The sequence below is a fragment of the Tenrec ecaudatus genome, chromosome 16, assembly GCF_050624435.1.
Source record: "Tenrec ecaudatus isolate mTenEca1 chromosome 16, mTenEca1.hap1, whole genome shotgun sequence".
Classification (NCBI taxonomy): Eukaryota; Metazoa; Chordata; class Mammalia; order Afrosoricida; family Tenrecidae; genus Tenrec; species Tenrec ecaudatus.
Window position 1 is genome coordinate 44,088,701 of NC_134545.1, and position 23,197 is coordinate 44,111,897.

The 23,197-nt window shown below is 37.5% G+C and overlaps 1 protein-coding gene across 1 annotated transcript in view; it reads right to left on the reverse strand.

The window, feature by feature from the left end:
- SAMD8 (sterile alpha motif domain containing 8) overlaps positions 1-23,197 on the reverse strand; it is an 86,739-nt gene that overhangs the window by 14,643 nt on the left and 48,899 nt on the right. Inside the window, exons 2-3 of the mRNA XM_075533879.1 lie at positions 14,207-14,799; positions 340-435 (exon numbers count right to left, since the gene is read on the reverse strand). Of these exons, the coding sequence (XP_075389994.1) occupies positions 340-435; positions 14,207-14,799 (689 nt within the window). The remainder of the gene's footprint in view (positions 1-339; positions 436-14,206; positions 14,800-23,197) is intronic.

Consider the following 23,197-nt stretch of genomic DNA (forward strand, 5'->3'; position numbering starts at 1 on the left):
GTATTTTTCCCAAGAGAGATTTGTTTGTTCTATTGGCAGTCCATGGCATTTAAAAATATTCGTCACCAATACCATAATTCAAATTAATTGATTCTTTTTCAGCCTTTTTCAATATCCAATTTTCACATATGTGGCATGAGGCAACAAAAAATACCATGGCTTGGGGAAGGTTCACCTTAGTCTTCACAGTGACGTCCTCGTTGCCTCTTTCTGCTTATCAAACCATTTTCCTTTGTCATACTGGCCAGAGAAGGAAATGAAGGGAACTATACAGGCAACATGACGGTTTGCTCTGAGAGTCAAAACACATGCGATATTTTAGTGAAGTAAGTAAGATACCTGTGCCTGTGCAGAAGAAGAACCAGGAGCCATATATAGCACAGAATCACACCACACACTTCTGTCATGGCAAAGGCCCATGGGATTCTAGGAACACTGGAACAAAAAGAAAAACATGAACATTTGAATTTAAGTATATATACCCTTTTCAGTAAAATATTCTTCTAAAAATATCCTTAAATTTGTTTATAGAATTTTTACTCTTTTTAGGAGATGGTATTTTAAGAAACTGGAGGGGGTGGGATTCACAAAGTATACCATTTATCAGAGTCTGTTTGTTTTAAAGATAATGGGAGAAACACACACTTCTTATATGGTGTGCTCATTTCAAAATTCAGACAATGAGGGGCCTTAAACTCCAGTCCTCTTTATTATATTTGGTTTTGTCGTAGAAGCAAAGCATTGAGAGAAAAAAATGTTTTAATTCCTTGTTCTCTGTCCTTTGTCATGTATCCCACTTGCCCTCGTCCCTCGTCTCACCGCACTCAATCCATCGCTCCTGTGGTATGTGACTAGACAGAACGATGTGCCGCATTCGAGCGAGAGAGAAAAAATAGAGAAAGAGATATACAAATGAAATAAGCCAACTAGTTCATTACTAGGTGGTAAGATTACTGGTGGTTCTATTTTTACTCTTGGTGCATTTTTACTGAAAGCATACAATGAGTATCGATTATTCTGGTAACTAGGAAGGCAGTTATTTTTTTCAAAGAAAACATGAGATCTGAGAAAAAAACCAAACTATTCACACAGTCTATTCTAAACCTTACCCAGAATAACTGAAGACAATAAGTCTGCCTCATCAGGGACTCATCTTGTACCTATTATTCCAGTAGGAAAGACTCACCTTATGTACTTCTACCCTATCGCTGCCTGTTTACGCGGCATTACTGGAAAAAGGATTACTTGGTACAGTATAAAATTTCTGGTTAAAAAAACAAGATTCCTTTCAATGACTGCTAAAAACTTAAAACTTTAAAACTAAATTTAATTTGTATTTATACAAAAAACATTAGACAATAGCACCAGACTGAAGCACTGCCTGATCCTATGAATCCTCACAATCAGTGCTACATTTGAGCTCATTGTTGCAGCTACTGTGTCAATCCATCTCATAAAGGAGTCTTCTTTTATGCTGATCCTCTATCAGGCATGTCCAAAGCATATGAAACAAATTTTCACTATCCTTGTTTCTGTTTTTTATTTTTTTTTTGGGGGGGGGTAACAGTTTTATTAGCACTTCATCCATCTATCATATAATTCAATAATTCATATCAAGGAGAGTTGTACAATTATCACCACATTAAATTCTAAAAAAAATTCCTTCTTCTTTCCAACAGAGACTTGCTCATTCTTCTGTCCGCCCACAGGATGTTTAATCTTCTTTGCCAACACTGTAATTCAAAAGCATCCACTTTTCTTCAGTGTCCTCTAGTCTTAATGAAGTACGCAAAGATTACACAATAGTGAAGCTACTCAACAATGTTTCTCAAGCTGGAATAACTGAGTAATTCAAGTCCCAAGTTGCAATTCTGAATATTCTATAGGCAAAATGTGAACAACACTACAAGAATCAAAGTAAGATGGAATACATACTCAATGTACCAAAAAGTTGCCATTCAATCATTTTAAATGGGAGTACATGATTAAGAACCAATGGCACCGAGGGAAGAAGTACAAGCTGCAATGAATACATTGGTGAAAAAGCCAAGGTTTTTCATTTTAATAGTTCTATTGGCATATAATCCCCACACCACAGAATGTAAGAGCTTAGTCACATTAAGAAGAGCACAACCAGGTTTAGAACATGTTCTTTCTTGTGCTCATTGCTGTTAGCTCCCATGTTCTCCCAACCTCCCTTGCTATGGCCCCAGGTAATTCATAATCCAGTTAGTGTCTTTACAGAATTACCTATCCTGGATTTCATATACAAAAAACTTATTACACAAAATAAAAACAAGAAACAAACAGAAAATGAAACAATGACAAAACAAAACAGAAAAACCTCAACTGAAAAGAAAGCAGAAAATATTAAAAACTGAAACAAATTAAAAATGGGTCACAAAAGGGAGATCAGATAATAAGGTGTTATATTTTAACTGAGCTATATCATCGGAAATAGACTTTACAGCGGTTTGTCTGCTAGCAAGGTTATTTACATCCCTGGACGATGATCAGAGGGATTCATTTGAAGCTTAATCGATGTGGGGATCCTGAAAATGGATTTTGGCTTCCACTGTCATCCACAGTCTTCTGCCAATGGGTATTCAGAATTTAAACTCTAATACAGTTCCCTCCTTTGGCTTTAGATTTTATTATTTACAATACTTGAATCACACAGGATGGTGTGCTTCTTCCATGTGGACTAAGTTGACACTTCACTTAGATTGCCGCTCGTTTTTGACAAAAACAAACAAACAAAACAAAACTGAGATGTTTCTACAAATAGTATCATTAATATCACACATAAATAAAACTTTCCTAAAGATAATGAAGAATAGTTGCAGCAGTACTTTGGTAGGAAACTGCCAGAAATTCAAGCTAGATTCAGAAGAGGCCATGAAACAAGAAATATTATTACTGATACCAGATGGAACTTGGCTGAAAGCAGAGAATACCAGAAAGACGTTTCGCAGAACAATTCCAACAAACTAAAGCTTTTTACTATTTTATAGATTCTGACTTACCTTTCCTCTGAGAAGCAGCTGGTAGACTGGAAACACCAAATTTGCAGTTAGCAGGCCAATGTTTAACAAATTGCACTGCCTGGGTGCCTCAATTACAAATTTTAAACAACAATTTTTATTGTAAATTAGGTGGTTTTAAATTTCACATCATCAGCTTTGTATTCAACAGTTTAAGCTACCAATCAAACCATCCAATAGTTTTCTCTTCACCCATTCCTTTACTTCTCTTCGCCTTCTCACAGACTACTTACCACCTTCCACTTCACCCATCAGCAGTCTAGCTCATTAATTTATTTTCCTTCTCTTGCACTACCTTGCTATCAAAAATCTGTTCCCTTTTGTATAGTCTTCATCTTACTTTGTTTATTTCCTTTATATCAATGGTAACATAATATTTGTCATTTTGATTGTCTGATTTCACTCAGCATATAATGTTCTCCAGGTCTGTCCCTGTCATGAAGAGATTCATGGTTTCATCGTTGTTTTTAGCTACATATGTATATGTATCAGAGTTGTTTTATCCATTCTTCTACTGATGGGCAATTGGGTTGTTTCCATTTTCTTGCTATTGTGAATGGTGCTAGAATGAACATGGTCTGTTCATGTTATGACTCTTACGTCTTCAGTTGCATATATTTACCGTCCCACCAGCAATCTCTCCACAGCCTTTCCAACATTTCTTACTGATTACTTTTTTAATTGGTGTCATTGTCAGTGTAAGGTGGTATTTCATCATTGTTTTGATTTGCATCGCCTGGATGGCTAGTGATTGTGAGCATTTCTTCAAGTCTCTTGGACATTTGGATGTTGTCCATGTCCTGAGCCTACATTTTTATTGAGTTATTCACCTTTTTTCTTATTGCCAAAATTTTCAATTAGTTCTGGCAATTTTTTAATTGAATCTTTGGACCATATACTGCAGGGAAATGACTGGTAATGTTCTCTAACATAAAATAACAGTGATGTCTCTAAGGTGAACCAGAGGCATGTATAAACCAAAGATAGATGAACAGATTTTAGGTTTGCAATAAATTCTAACCCCAATCTAAGAACACTTAGTTCTATGACATAGCCCTGCTTGATACTCACCCTAATAGGGAGATCAAAGGATAGTTTCATCACTGAATATCAGTGATAAGGGTACTACAGGAAAATGTGATGAAGAAACTAGATGGTGCCCAACTTTCAGAAAGAATAGCATCTGGGGTCTTTAAGGCTGTTTGCCAACAAGCAATCATCTAAGTAAGGCATCAACTAACCCTACATGGAAGAAACACAGCAGCTTGTGTGACCTAATAATTGTAAATAATATCCAAATCCAAAAGAGAGAATGATATCAGAGCTTGAATTGTGAGCACCTGGTTTGCAGAAGTCTATGGATGGTAGAAGCCCAAACTCTATTTACAGGATCTACACATAAAAACCTCCAATAATTTCCTTCTGACCATAGTAGAGGGATGTGAATTGCCTGGGTATCAGACAGAGGCTATTGTAGAGATTATAATAGAATAAAAATGTAACATCTGAATTGAATGGTTTAAAATGTAATATCTGATTTGAGCCCTTTTTTGACACTTGTAAAAGTTTCAGCAGTTTATACAGGTGGCTGAAACCTCCAGTGAACCCCCTCTGAACACAGACCAGGGATATGAATAACCTTGCAAGTAAACAGAACACCATTAGAAGATGGATAATGACAGATCAAAACAGGTTAGAATTCAACACCTTATTATTTGATCTCTCTTTTGACCGAGTTTAAAGTGTTTCTAGCTTTTAACATTTTGTTTTCTTTCCAACTGGGGTTTTTCAATATTTTATTTTGTTATTCTTGTAAACATTTTTGTTTTGTATTTTTGCATGTTTTTCCATATATGAAATCCAGGATGGATGAATCTATAGAGGCAATAACTGGATTAACAGTTCCTTGGAGCTACAGCAGGGGAGCTAATACAAGGAGTACGAGAAAAACGATGTCCTAAAATTGATTGAGATAATAATTGTAGAACGCTTCTTGATATGATTGAATTATATGCCACTTGGATTATATTCCAATCAAATTTCTATAAAAAATTCAATCTTCAAATTGCAGTATCAAAAGATTACACAGGCTAAAAGAAGACCGAAGGAATACAGAGTCACAGTACCAGAAAGAATTGGTAAACATTCAACCATTTCAAGAGGTAGCATACGATCAAGAATCTATGGTAATGATGGAAGAAGTAAAAGCCTCATAGCAAAAAATAGCTCCAGGAATTGATGGAATACCAACTGAAATGTTTTAACAAACTGATGAAGCACTGGAAGCACTCACTCAGCTATACCAAGAACTCTGGAAGACAATTACCTGTCAATTAATTAACTGGAAGAGATCCATGTTTGTATCCACTCCACAGAAAAGTGACCCAAATCAATGTGCACATGAGAACAGTATCATTAATATCACTGTACACAGAATAATGTGGCATCAAGGCTAAAAGGAAACACTTAAATAATGACAAATAATTCCTGCAGAAAGCCAGGAAGACTGAAGCAAATGCTGATGAAGATCAAGGGTTGTGGTTTTTGGTATGGGTTAGAACTCCATGTAAAGAACAGGAAAATCGTCACAATTGGACCAATAGATAACATCATCATAAAACCAAACTCAAACTCATTACCACTGGGTCAATTCTAACTCATGCTGGCCTTAGGAGAGGGTAGAACTGTCCTTGTGGGTTTCCAAAACTGTAATTTTTAAAAAAAAGTTATATTGGTACTTCATCCACATATCATACAATTCAATAGTTCAATCCTGTCCAGAACAATCATTACCACAATCAATTTTAGAACATTTTCTTCTTCCTTGTACTCATTGTTACTCATGGAATTTTTTAAATTGTGGAAAAGATATACACAATGGGGAGGGGGGGGCGGAAAAAGAGGACCTGATGCAAGGGGCTTAAGTGGAGAGCAAATGCCTTGAGAATGATTGGGGCAGGGAATGTATGGATGTGCATTATACAATTGATGTATGTATATGTATGGATTGTGGTAAGAGTTGTTTGAGTCCCTAATAAAATGTAAAAGAAGAAAAGGGAAAAAAATGATTAGGGCAAAGACTGTACAGATGTGCTTTATACAACTGATGTATGTATATGTATGAACTGTGAAAAGAATTGTATCAGCCCCAATAAATTGTTAAAATAAAAAAAAAAAGATATACACAACAAAATATTCTCCAACTTGACAACCTCTCCATGTATAATTCAGTGCTATTTATTATACTCTTTGTGTTGTACAACCTTATTGATATTCTTTTCTAAATTATTCTACCACCATAAACATAAACTCAATGCCCTTTAAGCAAAAACTCTTCGTCTTTCACCATGGTACCCATAGGTCAAATTTAGTTGTTTTTTTTTTTTAGTAATAGTTTCTTGATATAGTACTCACATATCATACACGTCCATAGTTAAATAACTTTTAAAAAGAGTTATACATATCATCACAATCAGTTCTAATGCTCCCTACCCACTCCAGCATTGTTTGCACAATTCGCTTAAACCGCCCCCCACCCTCATAAAGCATTGCATCAATTACTGCCTCTGTGGGTCCACCACTTCTGTGTCTCATCAACTGTGAAACCCAACAGAAACAATAAAAAACCAAAGAAAATGAAACACAAAGAAGAAAATATGAATATAAAGATAAAAAAATAAAGAGTAAGAAAGAAAAAACCACCAATATTTTAAAAGCCGGAGAAGAAATTTCTGTTATGGAATAAGCAAGAAATACTTGAGCGTAGAGCAAATTCAGGTTGGTTAAAGAGAGTGGTCAACTGACCAAGTATCATCTCATGGTTTGAGCTACCATAAACAAGTTTACAGTAAGTTCTGTCTGATATTAAATTGAGTCCCTCTCCTGGGATCTAATCTACTAGAAGCCTAATCTACTAGATAGTCTGCAGATGGATTTTTGGCTCTCACTGTTCTCCATATCCGTCCACAAATTAGGTGTTCGCAGCATAAGCTCTGATACTTTTCTCTTCAGCATTTAGATTTTGGTTTTGTCATCTTTGGATGCCATAGGGTGGTATGCTTCTTTGATGTGGACTTAGATGGTTGCCCATTTGAATGCACACCTTTAAAACTCCAGACACTACTCCAATTGATAGCTAGGCACCATCTGCTTTCTTCACCACACTTAAATTCCGTGATCTCTTCATGAAGTTAAGTATACAGCAGGGTTACGTTATGGGAACTAACTGTTCTTAGATTAGGGCTAGAATTAAGTGGGAACCCAGAATCCACTTGTTAGTCCCCAGGTTATGAACTACACTAATTTACTTTGGCAGTCATATTATGACAAAAACAAAAGCCAACAAAAACAAACAACCCCTCACCCCAAACAAAAGAAAGTATAAAAAAATTTTAAAAACCCTGACTCCCTGGGGTATAATTGCACTGATACATCAATAATTTATCCAATGGCATAGAATATAAGGGACTGTTGATATGATTTTTATGGATATAGTCTAAATGCTAGCTGCAGTCAGTAAGTTATTTAGATTTGTACAGATTAATTTCTTAATTTATTGAGCTGCTTACATTGAGCATGGAGATTGATACTAAGGGAAATTTTCCTGTATCTTTTTTTTCCTTTCTTTTAAATCGTTTTATTGGGGGTTCATACAACTCTTTTCCCAATTCATACATCTATCCATTGTGTCAAGCACATTTGTACATTTGTTGCCATCATCATTTTCAAAACATTTTCTTTCTACTTGAGTCCTTGGTATCAACTTCTCCTTTTCCCTCTCTCTCCCAACCTTCCTTCCCTCATGAACCCTTGATAATTTATAATTATTATTTTTTCATGTCTTACACTGACCAATGTCTCCCTTCACCCACTTTTCTGTTGTTGGTCACCCTGGGAGGGAGTTATAGATAGATCATTGTGATTGGTCCCTATCTCCCCCTTGCCCTCCTGGTATGGCTACTCTCAATATTGGTCCTGAGGGATTTACCTGTCCTGGATTCCCTGTGTTTCCAGCTGTTATCTGTACCCGTGTAAATGCTCTGATCTAGCCAGATTTGTAAGGTAGATTTGCAGTCATGATAGTAGGGGTGGGGGTGGGGAAGGGAAGGATTAAAGAACTAGAGGAAAGTTGTATGTTTCATCGGTGCTATACTGCACCCTGACTGGCTCATCTCCTCCCCATGACCATTCTGTAAGGGGATATCCAACTGTTATACATAGGCTTTGGGTTTCCACTCCAGACTCCCCCTCATTCACAATGATAGGATTTTTTGTTCTGGGTCTTTGATGCCTAATACCTGATCCTACTAACACCTGTGATCACACAGGCTGGTGTGCTTGTTCTATGTGGGCTTTGTTGCTTCACTCAGCTAGATGGCTACTTGTTATCTTCAAGCCTTTAAGACCCCAGACACTGTATCTTTTGATAGCCAAGCACCATCAGCTTTCTTCACATTTGTTTATGCACCCACATTGTCTTCAGCGATTGTGTCGAAAAGGTGAGCATCATGGAATGCCAGGATAATACAACAAAGTTTTCTTGCATTGAGGGAGTACTTGAGTGGAGGCCCAACATCCATCTGCTATCTTAATACTAAACTTATCAATATATGCACATAGATCTATTTCCCCATCATCATATATAAATATATTTATGTATGTACACGCCTGTATTTAGACCTCTACAAATGCCTTTTGCCTCCTAGTTCATTCCTCTATTTTATTTTACTTTCCTCTTGTCCCATTATTATTCTCAGCCTTCATTTGGGTTTCAGTAATTCCTCTTGGTTACATTGCCCTTGATCAAACCCTATCAGGCCTCCTACACACTCCTTGCCATTGATTTTAGATCACATCTCTGGGTTTGTTAATACCACTTCCTTTTCTCTGCCTGCCCCTCTCCCATGCCCTCTGGAAGCATTGGTCCCATTGTTTTCTCCTCCAGATTGTTTACCCCACCTATCTTATCTAGATAGACATGAAGAAATAATATGCATTGCAGGAAGACAGAGCAAAACAAAGCAACAAAAGAAAACAACAAACGGCAACAACAACAAAAAACAATAAAAAGCACAAAAGCCTATAAGTAGCTTAAGGTCTGCTTGTTGACCTTTGGGAGTGTTTTCTGATGGGGTGCCATGCCCTGGCCCGTCTATTTTTGTATTCTGTGAGGATTTCATTGCTCTGCTCCCCTTGATGTTCTGTCGCATGTCCTTAGTATTTCTAGGGCTTAAGTGGAGAGCAAATGTCTTGAGAATGATGAGGGCAAAGAATGCTACAAATGTGCTTTACACAACTGATGTATATATGAATTGTGATAAGAATTGTATGAGCCCCTAATAAAATGATTTTTAAAAAAGATATAGCATCTGGGGTCTTAAAGGCTTGAAGGTAAACAAGTGGCCATCTAGCTCAGAAGCAACAAAGCCCACATGGAAGAAGCACACCAGCCTGTGTGATCACAAGGTGTCGAAGGGATCAGGTATCAGGCATCAGAGAACAAAAAATCAAATCATAGTGAATGAGGGGGAATGCAGAGTGGGGACCCAAGACCCATCTGTAGGTAACATGACATCCCCTTACAGAAGGGCTGAGGAGAGGAGATGAGCCAGTCAAGGTGCAGTGTGGCATGATGAAACATACAAGTTTCCTCTAGTTCCTAAATGCTTCCTCCACTCCCCACTATCATGATCCCAGTTGTATCTTACAAATCTGGCTAGACCAGAGGATGTACACTGCTACAGATAGCAACTGGAAACAGGGAATCCAGGACAGATGATCCCTTCAGGGCCAGTGCTGAGAGTGTCGGTACCAGGAGGGTGGAGGGAGGGTGAGTTGGAAAGAGGGAATCGATTACAAGGATCTACATATAACCTCCTCCCTGGGGGATGGACAACAGAAAAGTGGGTGAAGGGGGACATCGGGCAATGTAAGATATGACAAAATAATAATTTATAAATTATCAAGGATTCATGAGGGAGTGGGAGTGGGTAGGGAGGGGGGAAAATGAGGAGCTGATACCGGGCTCAAGCAGAAAGCAAATGTTTTGAGAATAATGATGGCAACAAATGTACAAATGTGCTTGACACAATGGATGTATGTATGGACTGTGACAAGAGTTGTGTGAGCCCCAATAAAATGATTTAATAAAAAAGGGTCAGCAGTTGCTCCTCAAGAGAAAGTTGAAGCTACCTGCTCCCATAAACTTTTGCAGTATCAGAAGCCCAGAATAGGTTTGCTATGTGTCAGAATCAATTCCACGGAAGTTTTGGTTTGTTTGTTTTTAATGCTTTTTTAACATTTCCACTGATATTGTGTACTTCCTTTCTTTGTGGCACAAGGTTTGCCTCAGACTAATTTTGTACTTTCCTTGCCCTAGAATTAACACCACCAATTACTTCAAGGAGCTTGGTCTGGTCTCTTTAGTGAGGAATAGTATTTAGAAACCATGATCTGGATGTTCAAGATACTCATTGTTGGTTTTCCTGAAAATGACTTCATATCAGTTCATAAAAATCATCCTCATTATTTTTATGGTTAAATAAATGTGAATCCACTATGTAGATATACCACAGTAAACTCAACTATTCCTAGATGAATATTTAGATCATTTTCAATACTAATTATTGCAGATGTTATAAACAACCTTAAATGTAAGTCATTTTATATTGGTGAAGATATACCTTCCAGTAATTTGCAGCAAACCTCACATTCTCTAATGAACCTCTGTTAATCAGGCTTTTACATTTATTCACTCATCTGGTTATCCATAAGTAACATGCTGCTAAATCTAAGGTTGTCTCCTCTTACTTGACCTCTTAGCCTAACAGTTATTATTCCTATCTTTTAAAAAGGCTTTAAAATTTTTATTCCCAGTATATCACTTTGTCTCTGCTCTGTCCCTCTCAGTCATCTTCTTTGCTGTTTCCTCCCTATGTCTCTCATTGCTAAATTAGTTAGAGAACTCGGAGACTCAATCCTTACGAGACCTAATTTATGCCGACAACTCTCAAATTTCATTCCCGGTCTCTCTGAACTCATATTTTCATCTCTTATTTTATGTCTCTTGCAAATATATTAAAAAAAACAAAACTCAACACATACAAAACCAAGCCCTTAAAGAGAACTCCTTGCAGCCTCTCTTCTCTACAAATGACGACTTTATCCTTTCATACATTCAGATGAAAAGTTTTGGAATCATCCTTGATTTCTCTCTTTCTCCTAAACCTCACACTGTTCCTCTGCTGAGGTGCAAGTTTTGATCCCTCCAAATCCTATTCTTTTCCCAGTCTTGAATATGAATAAACGTGAGAGGACAAAAAGAAGGAAAAAGGATATGCTGAATGAATACGCCAAGTTCTTGCCAAAAATTTGGCCTTTAGCCTTTGAGAATGCACAGAGTGGACACATAGCCATCACTTCACAATAGATCAAGAGACCCATTCTTTGGATGCTGGGGGTCACTGCGGCCAACTTCAGCAGTCTGGATGTTTGATGGAGAGCAAACTCTCCCTGTGAGTCAGGGTCGGGTGAATCTCCTGCAGGCTGGGAATGTAACCTGCTCAGCTCTATCTGTTGTTTCAAATGACACGAGGAAGTCATAGGGAAGAGACACATTGGGTGCACTGCAGAACAGGGAGAAGCTCACAAGGCTGTCCCTGGAAGGATTCCTGGAACATTTGGTTATATTTGGTCACATTTTAGTGATTTCCAATTTCCACACAACAACCTGGTCCTTGGAACCTAACCATGTTGGTAAGTAAGGCGTGAGTATATTTCCAATGACTTCCCTTTTTATTCAGAATGAAAGCTAACATCCCTACAATTCCTACACAATCCGGCCTCTGACCTTTTCTCCAGCTGCTTTCCCCCATTTCTCATCAGAATGTTGCACCTGATGTACCTCTGCCTACAGTACATTATCCCCAGAGCCCCAGAAGTTTTCTTCTTCACTTTTGTAGTTGGGAGAGTGGTATACAATAAGTGAGGATACAAAGGCCCTAACAACTTCTTAAATAGCTTGTGTTCAAATCTCTTTACTATTATCACGCCTGCAGCAGTACACTTTCTCAACAACAGCAGTACACTCACACACACCCCCCACTGTGCATAACTTTAAGAAATCAGCAACATAAATACACTTTGCTCTCTTTTTTTGTTGCTGTTTATAGTTAGGTCATTTTAGGTCTTCTAGTTATCACTCAAGGCACCTTGGTGGCACAGTGGATGAGTATTGGGCTGTTATTCACAAGGCCGGGAATTCAAACCTACCAACAACTCCCCACAAGAGAAACATGAGGCTGCCTGCTCCCATAAAGACTACAGTCTCAGAAACCTAAAGGAGTTTTATTTTGTACTAACAGGGTTGTTATGAGTCGAAACCAACTTGATACTAGTGTGTTTGGTTTGGAATTTTTTTCTTACCACTCATCTGTTTTCAAAATTCCAAATGTGTTTTTATTTCTCTTTTATCTGCCTCATCCTGAGAGGTTACATTATTAAAACAGATAAACTTCTTCCCTAAAGTTTTAGTGGAGAATTAAGAGGGCGCTAAACATGAAGAGTATGCTATTCTGGCCAGTGTTATTCTGGAATTTAATTAATTTGTTTAAAGGTTCTTGCTATGAAACCCTTTCAGAAGGGACAAGAATTTTTATAAAAATAAAAATGTAATAGCAGATGGGCTTTGGGCCTCTACTTAGTCTTCCTTCAACACAAGAACACTTTGTTCTAATATCTTGGCACTGTGTGATAATCACTTTCCAGAAATGATTGCTGCAGACAAAATGGGTGCATAAAAAATGTGGTGAAGAATGCTGATGGTGCCTGGCTATTAAAAGATATAGCGCCTGGTGCCTCAAAGGCTTGCAAAGCTAAACAAGCAACCATCTAGCAGGGAAGCAACAAAGTCCACATGGAAGAAGCATACCAGCCTGTGTGATCACGAGGTGTTGATGGGATTAGGTATCAGAAGAGCAGAAAAAAGCAGTTATATCGATGTGAAGGAGAAGGGTCAGATTGGAGACCCAAAGCACATCTGTAGACAATTGGGTATCTCCTCAAAGAGGTCACATGGAAGTGACGATTCAGAAAAGGTACAGTATAGCACCAATAAAATACACAACATTCTTCTGGTTCTTTAATGCTCCCACCTGCCCACTATCATGACCCCAGTTCTACCTCACAAATCCTGTTAGACCAGAGGAGGCACATTGGTACAAATAAGAGCTTTCAACACATGGAATCCAGGATAGATGAACCCCTCAGAAACAGTAATAAGAGTAGAGATTGCATAAGGATAGGGCGAGAAACTGATAGCAATGATGGATGTACAACCCAGCCCCCACCCCCACCCCTTGGGATGAAAAACAAAAATGTGGGTGAAGGGATACAGTGGACAGTGGAAGATATTAAAAATAAAAATAATGGTAATAATGATAATATAATTTATCAAGGGTTCACGAGGGTGGAAGGGGAGAGGGGGGGAAAGAGGAGCTGATAAAAACGCCTCAAGTAGAAAAATAAAATTTTGAAAATTACTATGGCAATATATGTACAAGTGTGCTTGATACAATTGTTTATGAATTGTTATACCTGTAAGAACCCCCAATAAAATTATTTTTTTTCTCTAATAAAATTATTTTAAAAAATAAACAAGTACTATAAATCTTCAAGGAGAAAAAAACTTAAATATAAAAAGTAATAGCCCTGCATATTTGTTCTGTTATAATTTTATATATTATGTACTAGTTTCATAGGTATTCAATATTCAATTTTTAAAAATAGTTAAGTCAGTTTATATTGTGATAACTCTAATTAATTTGATTACACGGTAAACCTCATATTTTCTGAAATGGACCTTTTTCATTATTTAAAGAAAACAAACAAGTACACCAGTGGCATTTAAATATCAGCAGTGCCTAAGTAGCAATACCTATTGAAAAATAAAAAAGTGGTGGTCTTTCCTGTTCACCTAGGCTTCAGCCTAATTTAATGGAGAGGGGGGCTATTTGAAAGTACAGCTTTATAACCACCAGTTAAAGCAAAAGGGGGTGTGTGTATAAATCAATAGCAATAATGAACAACATAGTTTTATCACAATTATATTATTAACACTGTTACAGCAACTTTCTATAAACATATTAATCAGGAACAACACTTACCTGTCCAAGAATATATCTGGAAGTGGTGGATAGGTTTGCATGTCTGGAACTCGTTCATGGACTATAACCATAATGAAGGATGTAAATCCAAATACTATGAAAACATATATACAACTCAATATGGTCTTCCAGTACTCTGGGTCCAGTCTTCGAACAGAATGTTTGTTTTTACCATTCATGTACTGATATTGATCAGAATTTAAGTCAGAGATGGGTCCATCAGAGTCATGTGAAGGATCACCATTACAAAGCCAGTCTGAACTCTGAAGAGCGTTGACAAAAGTGGTCATGGAACTCATGGGACTGTCGGTATTGTACCCCATCTCTTCTAAAACATCAACATGTATTTTCTGCAATTTGCGAACTGAGAGCATTAACCTTTTAATGTCCCCTAAGACTTTGATTTCCAGAGGAGGAGACCGGAGATCATATTCAGTCAATGTTAATAATGTGATTCCATCTAGTCGATGCTTGTTGCATAAGATGTCCACATATTCAAAAAAGCCTTCATCTTTCAGCCAAACAGCAACATGCTTGGTAGTCCAGCGGCGAATGCACAGATGATTAGGGCCTGCCATTTTCTTTTCTACAGTCTGCCAATGGAAAACAGAAAAAACAAAAAAACTGTATTACATCTTAACAATTCCTTTAAAAGTCAAATACACACATACCAAAAAAAAAGTATCAGAAACAGTAACTGATTATGCTATCCTAATGCTTTCTAAAAGTGTGAGAGAAAAAAAAAGAGTGTGAGAGACTGGGGGAGTGCAGCGGAACCGCAAAGGAAAGGCGGCAAGTCCCCAGGGAATGCTGAAGGTGGACTTTGGGACCAGGGTGTGGGACCCCAACAGCCTGGACTGGAAAACACTCCTAAAGGCCAACAAACAATCCTTGAACTAACTACAAGTTTTCCTTTCTTGTTGTTTTTTTTGTTCTTTGTCAGTGGTTTGTTGTTGTTTTGTTCTATATTGTTGCTTGGTTTTGCTCTGCCTTGTTACAAGATAGGCTGGATGAACAATCTGGAGGAGAAAACAATGGGACCGACGTTCCGGGGGACAAGGGATAGGGTGGGGTTGGGGGAAAGTGGTGTTAACACACCCAGGGACAAGGGAACAACAAGTGATCCAAATTGGTGGTGAGGTGGGTGTGGGAGGCCTGGTAGAATGTGATCAAGGATAATGTAACCAAGAGGAATCACTGAAACCCAGGTGGGGACTGAGCATGATAGTGGGACAGGAAGAAAGTCAAGGGAAATAGAGGAAAGTGCTGGGAGGCAAAGGGCACTTATAGAGGTCTAGATAAAGACATGTACATATGCAAATATATTTATATATGAGGATGGGGAAATAGATCTATGTGCCTATATTTATAGGTTTAGCATTAAGGTGGCGAAAGGGCATTGGGCCTCCACCCAAGTACTCCCTCAATGCAAGAATACGTTCTTCTATTAAATTGGCATTCTATGATGCTCACCTTCCCGACACAACTGCTAAACACAATGTGGGTGAATAAGCAAATGTGGTAAAGAAAGCCGATGGTGCCCGGCTATCAAAAGATATAGCGTCTGGGGTCTTCAAAGCTTGAGGGTAAACAAGCGACCATTTAGTTCAGAAGCAACAAAGCCCACATGGAAGAACACACCAGCCTGTGTGATCATGAGGTGTCGAAGGTATCAGGTATAAGGTATCATCAGAACAAAAAATCTTACCACAGTGAATGAGGGGAGGAGTGCAGTGTGGAGACCCAAAGCCCATTTGTCGGCCACTGGAGATCCCCTTGCAGAGGAGTCTCGGGGAGGAGACGAGCCAGACAGGGTGCAATGTAGTAACAATGAAAAATACAACTCTCCTCTAGTTCCTAAATGCTTCCTCCCCCACCCACTATCATGATCCAAATTCTACCTTGCAAGTCTGGCTAGATCACAGGATGTACACTGGCACAGATAGGAACTGGAAACACAGGGAATCCCAGGTGAATGATCCCTTGAGGACCAGTGGTGTGAGTGGCGATACTGGGAGAGTAGGGGGAGAGTGGGTCGGAAAGAGGGAACCAATTACATGGATCTACATATAACCTCCTCCCTGAGGGACGGACAATAGAAAAGTGGGTAAAGGGAGACACTGGACAGGGCAAGATATGACAAAATAATAATTTATAAATTATCAAGGGCTCATGAGGGAGGGGGTAACAGGGAGGACGGGGGAAAAAATGAGGATCTGATGCCAGTGGAGAGCAAATGTTTTGAGAATGATGAGGGCAATGAAGGTACAGATGTGCTTTACACAACTGATGGATGTATGGATTGTGAGAAGAGTTGTATAAGCCCCTAATAAAATGATTTTTAAAAAAGAGTGAGAGAAACAAAAATAATCAGTATGGGTGATTTTTAATAATAATCAATGTATATATATATATATATACACGCATACATATATTACCTGAATTAAAAGAAAAATGATAATGGCCAAACATATTTATAGGAAAACATCAGTCATAACTTTATTAGAAATCATCTATTATTGAGAACAATTGAGAAAAATCACATTTCAATTGAATGAGATACAAAGATTATAAGCCCACTACCAAAAATCAAAGTTCTACTCATGTTTACAGAAAAATTTCTCTCCCACAAAAATACCACAATGGCAAATATCTAATTCCAGAAAACCCTTTAATCCAAGCATATTTCTACCTATTATACATATAATAATCTGTAAAGAAACAAAGCCTTCAAAATTAGATAAAATTTGAATCTTAATAGCTGAATTATTTCAATACCTAGAGCATTCTATTAGAACTAAAGACATTTATTCTTAAACTTTCACTGGGACTTTAGTGATAAAAACTTAAGAAAACTGTCATTTCAATGTGACCATATATTTGAGTTCCCAAACTTTACAATGCAGCTATAAGGACAATAATGTGCTCTTTCAAAATAATTGTTTTTACTATGTTCTTTTTCCATTTTAGAACTTTCAGTTACTTGACTCTGACTCAGGTTTACAAAAGTATACCAGGTAAATAAAAGATAAAAAGGTCTACATGGAAAACCCCCACCTTCCTTATACTACTTTCTCAGCTTCTAAGGTATGGGCTTTCTAACATCTTTCAGATTTCATGTGATTTTTTTTTTAGCATAAGGAATATTGTAATTATTTATTTAAATATTATTTCCTGCCACTTCTTAAACATGTGGCCTTGGAAAACTGAGTTGGAAGAAATGACATCAGCATCCCAAAGTTACTACAGGAATAATGTGATATTCTGAGTAAATAAACTAAAACCTTCATGAACATTGTTTCTCTATTCCTTTCCTGAGCTTATTTTTTTTTAAATCTTTTTATTGGGGCTCATAAGGCTCTTATCACAATCTGTACATACATCAATTGAGCAAAGCACCCTTATACATTCGTTGCACTCGTCACTCTCATAATTCACCTTCCACTTGGGTTCCTGGAATCAGCTCGGTTTCCCTTTCCCCCCCCCCATCCCCCTCCCTCCCCGATCCCACCCCTTGTCCCTTGATAGTTTGTAAATAATTATTATATCTTATCTTACACTCCCCGGCGTCTCCCCTCAACCGCCTCCCCCTTGCCCATCTCCCAGATTTCATGTGATTTTTAAAGAACACCTTAGGCAAGTGTTAAAATAAAAAAGAACAATACAACAAATACCCATATGCCTACTACCTAGCTTGAATAAAATGAAACAGTACCAATTCAAATATCCTCTTTCTTAATCTGAGCATCAGTTATATGGGTATGCTCACACTTTGTGAAAAAAGAAGTTAACTTTAAAAAGCGCGCGCACGCGCACAGGCACACACGTTTTCAAAACAAATGAATGTGAATGCCCTTCCCTGATAGTATGTCTCTACTGATTTTGTGCTTATCTCTTTTCTATAATATGTATTTGTGGCTATGAAAAAATCTATGCTTCTTTATGTTGCAGAAAATAAAAGCATTAGTCTGCATTCTTCATTTATCCACATAAACTCTTCGCATGGAGATTTATAATTCCTCTACAAATGAATGTCATGTAAACGCTAGTACATTATTCTTCATTTATTTCTGTTACTAAACAGTAGCACTAGTTTATAAAAGGATTATATTATAGCCCATCACTCCAAAAAGACACAACCTTTAATATTATCAACCCACAATAAATCTTTGGTCTTAGAAAATCAACATTACCTCTATCCACATGTAGTCTGCATTTTTTAAAAGGCTACCTAATTCTTATATACAACAGAGCTACAGAAAACATACAAAGACCAAATTACTATTATTTATTAAAAGATAAAAGGCTTTAAGGTAAATTCAATTTTTATAAAATGTATACACATTCCTGTACATCATTTATATTAGGTATAAAATGTCATTAAAAACATGATTTTATTCTGTTTCAGATAACATACATAGCCAAATGGTTTCATTTCACCCACTATATGTACATATCTTTTCCTGAGGTATGCTTTGATTAAATTACTTCATCCTTGACATCTACTAAAAACTACAGCAGTTATAACAGCAACTTTTTAAAAGTGCTCTTCTTAAACAAAATATATTTTTTCTGTCACTTTATTTCAAGTCTTCTAACTTTTCTCTTTAACAGCTTACCATCAGGGGTTCCAAGTCCCTCCCATCCTTGTAGCATTATTCTTCATCAGTTTCATTTCCTACACTGTTCAAAATCATTCTCTTTCATGTTAAAATATTTGTCTTAATCAGTTCTTTATATCTTCAACCAGGCTAACAAAAGTCAGACCGTGATGCTGACTTCTTAACCTGCTAGAAAACATGAGTTATCATATATGGAAGCATCCTGGACTTCTTTGAGCCTGCTGGGGCAATGCCCTGTAAATCTGACTCAATTGCTGCTTCATCAGTTCAGAACACGTCACTTAATAACATGCCATATAATTGGAGGCCCACATTAAGAAGTTATTTGCCTAATACTGTGAAAATCTGCATTAAAGAAGTATATAAAAAGATAAGAGGCTTTGAAGTAAATTTTATTTTTATGTTGTGTCATGATAATTATAGGGAACAGCAGGCTTTGAACAAAAAATTATAGTTACAAGCTTCATATTAATCAATAAAATGAAATTAGAAAAAAAGAGAAGAAATTAGGTTGATAAATATATAAGAACACTTTCAGCTTTAACCAATAATTAATCAGTTAAAGAAATTTCTGATTCTGTTCAATATGGATTTAGAGCAGCGGTTCTTAACCTGTGGGTCACGACCCCTTTGAGGGAGTTGAACGACCCTTTCTCAGGGGTTGCCCAATTCATAACAGTAGCAAAATGACAGTTATGATGTAGCAATGAAAACAATTTTATGGTTGGAGGGTCTTCACAACATGAGGAACTCTATTAAAGGGTCTCAGCATTAGGAAGGTTGAGAATCACTGATTTCAAAAGGAACCAGGTTTATCTACCCACCTAAAAATGGCCAAAATATACAAAGCCAAAATAAAACAGTGTTAAGATACTAAACACAAGCAACGAAGGAAAATAAGCCCTGAAGGACAGGCTATAAAGCCAGCACTACAACTGCCTGGGAAGAGTTTCCAAACCACAATGGGATGCAGGAGGAGAAATTTATGTGAGATCTGATGAGTTTTCTGGGTTAAGGGGAAATAAAGGTGACAAATGTTTGTAGAAAGGAGCCCTAGTGGCTTAGTGGTTAAACGTGGGTTGTGATCTGCAAGGTCGGCAGTTCAAAACCACCAGCTAATCCGTGAGAAAAAGAAGTAGACAGTTATAAGTCTGGGAAACTCACAGGGGTATTTCCCCCTGCCCTGTGGGGTCACTATGAGTTGGCATAGACTAGATGGCAATGAGAGTGTGTTTGTGGAGTCACAGAGTTTCTTAAACAGCTTCTACTCGAGAATCCTTTTTGCCTGGGAAATTTGCAAGACGGGCAAGTGCTGCCAGAAACACCTTAGATTCATTATGCTTTTCATTTTGAATTAATTTTGGACATTACATATTTAGAAAACTTTAATAGTTGCCAAATTTATTGCAACCCCTACATTCAATTGTGCAACCCCATAAAGGATTTCAACCCACAATTTAAGAAGCTTTAAAATATTAATACTACGTAGGACAAAGATGTACAGAGAGCTCCTGAGATTTCTGGATCTCCCTTGCATACTTAGTTAAATATTGATCAGCATATGCTTGTGAAGAAATCAATCAAGGCCAACGAAAGTTACCCTAAAGTAAATACCTAAAGAATTAGCGAGAACCAATAATTCTGATTCATAGCAATCCTACAGAAAAAGTAGAACTGCACCAAAGTGTTTCTAAGATTATAAACCTTGATGGAAACGGACTGCCTCATATGTTCCCCACAGGTGGCTGGTGGATTCAAACTGCCCAACACTTAAATCTACTGTGCAACCTGAGTTCCCTCTATACCAAACAGCCAGAATGAAAAACCTCACGATCATATTTCAGTAGTGGGACAAGATTCACTCTAAAGCAGTGTTCTCAACTGGAGACAAGTTTTCCCTCTCAGGGCATTTGGCAATGTCTGGAGAAATTTTCAGTTGTCACAACTTAAGGAAGACTGTGCTTCCATTCTCTAGAGCAGAGGTTCTCAACCTTCCTAATGCTGCAACCCTTTAATATAGTTCCTCATGTTGTGAACCCCAACCATAAAATGATTTTCGTTGCTACTTCTTAACCGTAATTTTGCTACTGTTATGAATCAGGAGACCCCTGTGAAAGGGTCATTTAACCCCCAAAGGGGTCACGACCCACAGGTTGAGAACACTGATCTAGGGAGTAGAGGAAAGAGATGCTGCTATTAAAGAATGCACACACAGATCCTGACAAGGAAGAATAATGTGGCTCAAAATGTCTGTAGTGTTGCTATTCAGCAACTCTGCTGTGAATACTTCCCTGGTGCTACCTAACAAACCTTACAAAAACAAACCCAAAAGGACCAAACTGTTTGCAAGTAACTGAAGGTGAAGAGAAATTGAAGGAGGTGCAGGGCAAGCTGTTGGGAGGTTTGATAGTTTAAGTTGCTGAATACAAAAATGATCATATGAAAGGTGAACTCCCACTTAATCACAATGAAAGGTTTATTAAGAAGAAAAGGAAGTAAGGAAGGAAGCCAAGTTATAGATAACCAAACACTCAGTTGATTTCCATGTACTCCATCTGGAGAAGGCCACACGTATTGGATTATTGAAAAAGGTATGTGCTATTAACAAGTCTGGTCTTGCAAGATTCTATCATACGATCTCCAGCTTCCTTCTATTACGAAGACCACACTTTCCAATTTCTAATCCTTCCTTTTTGTTTCCAACTTTTGCATTCTAATTGTCAATAATTATTGATGCATTTTGATTGTATGTTTGATCAATTTCAGAATGAAGACATTAGAATTTTTCTGCTTTAGTAGCTTTAGTGGTTGGTACATAAATTTAATAATGATCATACAGATTGGATTTCCTTGTCTGTGGATGAATATAATCTTATCACAGACAGCATTGTACTTCAAGCTAGATCTTGAAATGTCCTTTTTGTAGAATACAACCTCATTCCTCTTGATTTTGTCATTTCCAGTACAGTAAATCATGATTTTCTGATTCAAAATAGCCAATACCAATCCATTTCAGCTAATGCCTAGAATATCAAACTTTATATATTCCTTTATTTTAAAAAGATTTGTTTATTGAGGGCTCATACAGCTCTTATTACAATAAATACATCCATTCATTGTGTCAAGAATCTTTATATATTCTATTTAATCTTTAATGACTTCTAACTTTCCTAGATTCATACTTTGTACATACCAAGTTCCAATTATTAATTGATGTTTACAGCTGTTTCTTCTCATTTTGAGTCACGGGCCATCAGTCAAGAGAGATCCTGAAGCCTCTACACTCACAGGCTCTACTCCCACGGTGCTATTATGGTCGACCCTACTTTGAGGAGGTTCCTCAGTCATATTTTGAGTGCATTCTGACCTGAGGGGCTCACATTTTGGCACTATTTCTGACTTTATTCGACTTCTGTTCAATAGCTTTTCAGTGGCTTATTTCTCTGAAGTGGACAGCTTATTCCATCTTCGTAGTGTGTTCTTAATCTGGAAGCTCTGCTGAAACCTGTTCACTTTGCGTGACCCTGCTGTCAATTGAAATATCAGTGACAGAGCTTTCAGTGTTACAGCAACACACAAGCCATAGAAGTCTAACAAACTGATAGGTAAGTGGTAGCATTAGATGTTTGGGAATTCCAAAACACAGGGATCAAGAGGCAGATGTTTTAATAGAAACAGTTATGTATGGTTTATAATCAGGAAAGGTATACATCAGGTTGTATCTTCTCACTATACTTATTCAATCTGTGCTTATCAAATAATCAGAGAAACTATTATATGGAAAAGGAGGTAGCAGGATTGAAGGAAGGCTTATTAATAACCTGTGACATGTAGATGACACAACCTCAGTTGATAAAAGTAAGGGCTTGAAGCACTTGCTGATGAAGATCAAAGATGGTTGCCTTCAGAATAGATTACAATTCAATGTAAAGAAAACCAAAACCCTCCCAATTTTACCAACAGGTAACATCATGATAAAAAAACTCCCTGCCATCAAGTCGATTCTGACTCATAGCAACCCTACAGGACAGGGTCGGCTGCCTCTCTATGGGTTTCCAAGACTGCCCAAACATCATGATAAAGGGAGAAAAGGTTGAAGTTGTCAAGGATTTTATCTTGCTTGAATCCACAATCAATATTCATGGAAACAGCAGTGTCAAGAAATCAAATGACATATTGCATTGGATAAATATGCTGCATAAGACTTCCTTAAAGTGTTGAAAAGCAAGGATGTTACTTTGAGGACTAAGGTATAGCTGACCCAAGGCATGGTATTTTCAATCGCCTCATATGCATGTGCAAGTTGGACATTGAATAAGGAAGATCACAGAAAAATAAATGCATTTGAATTATTATTTTTGGAGAAGAA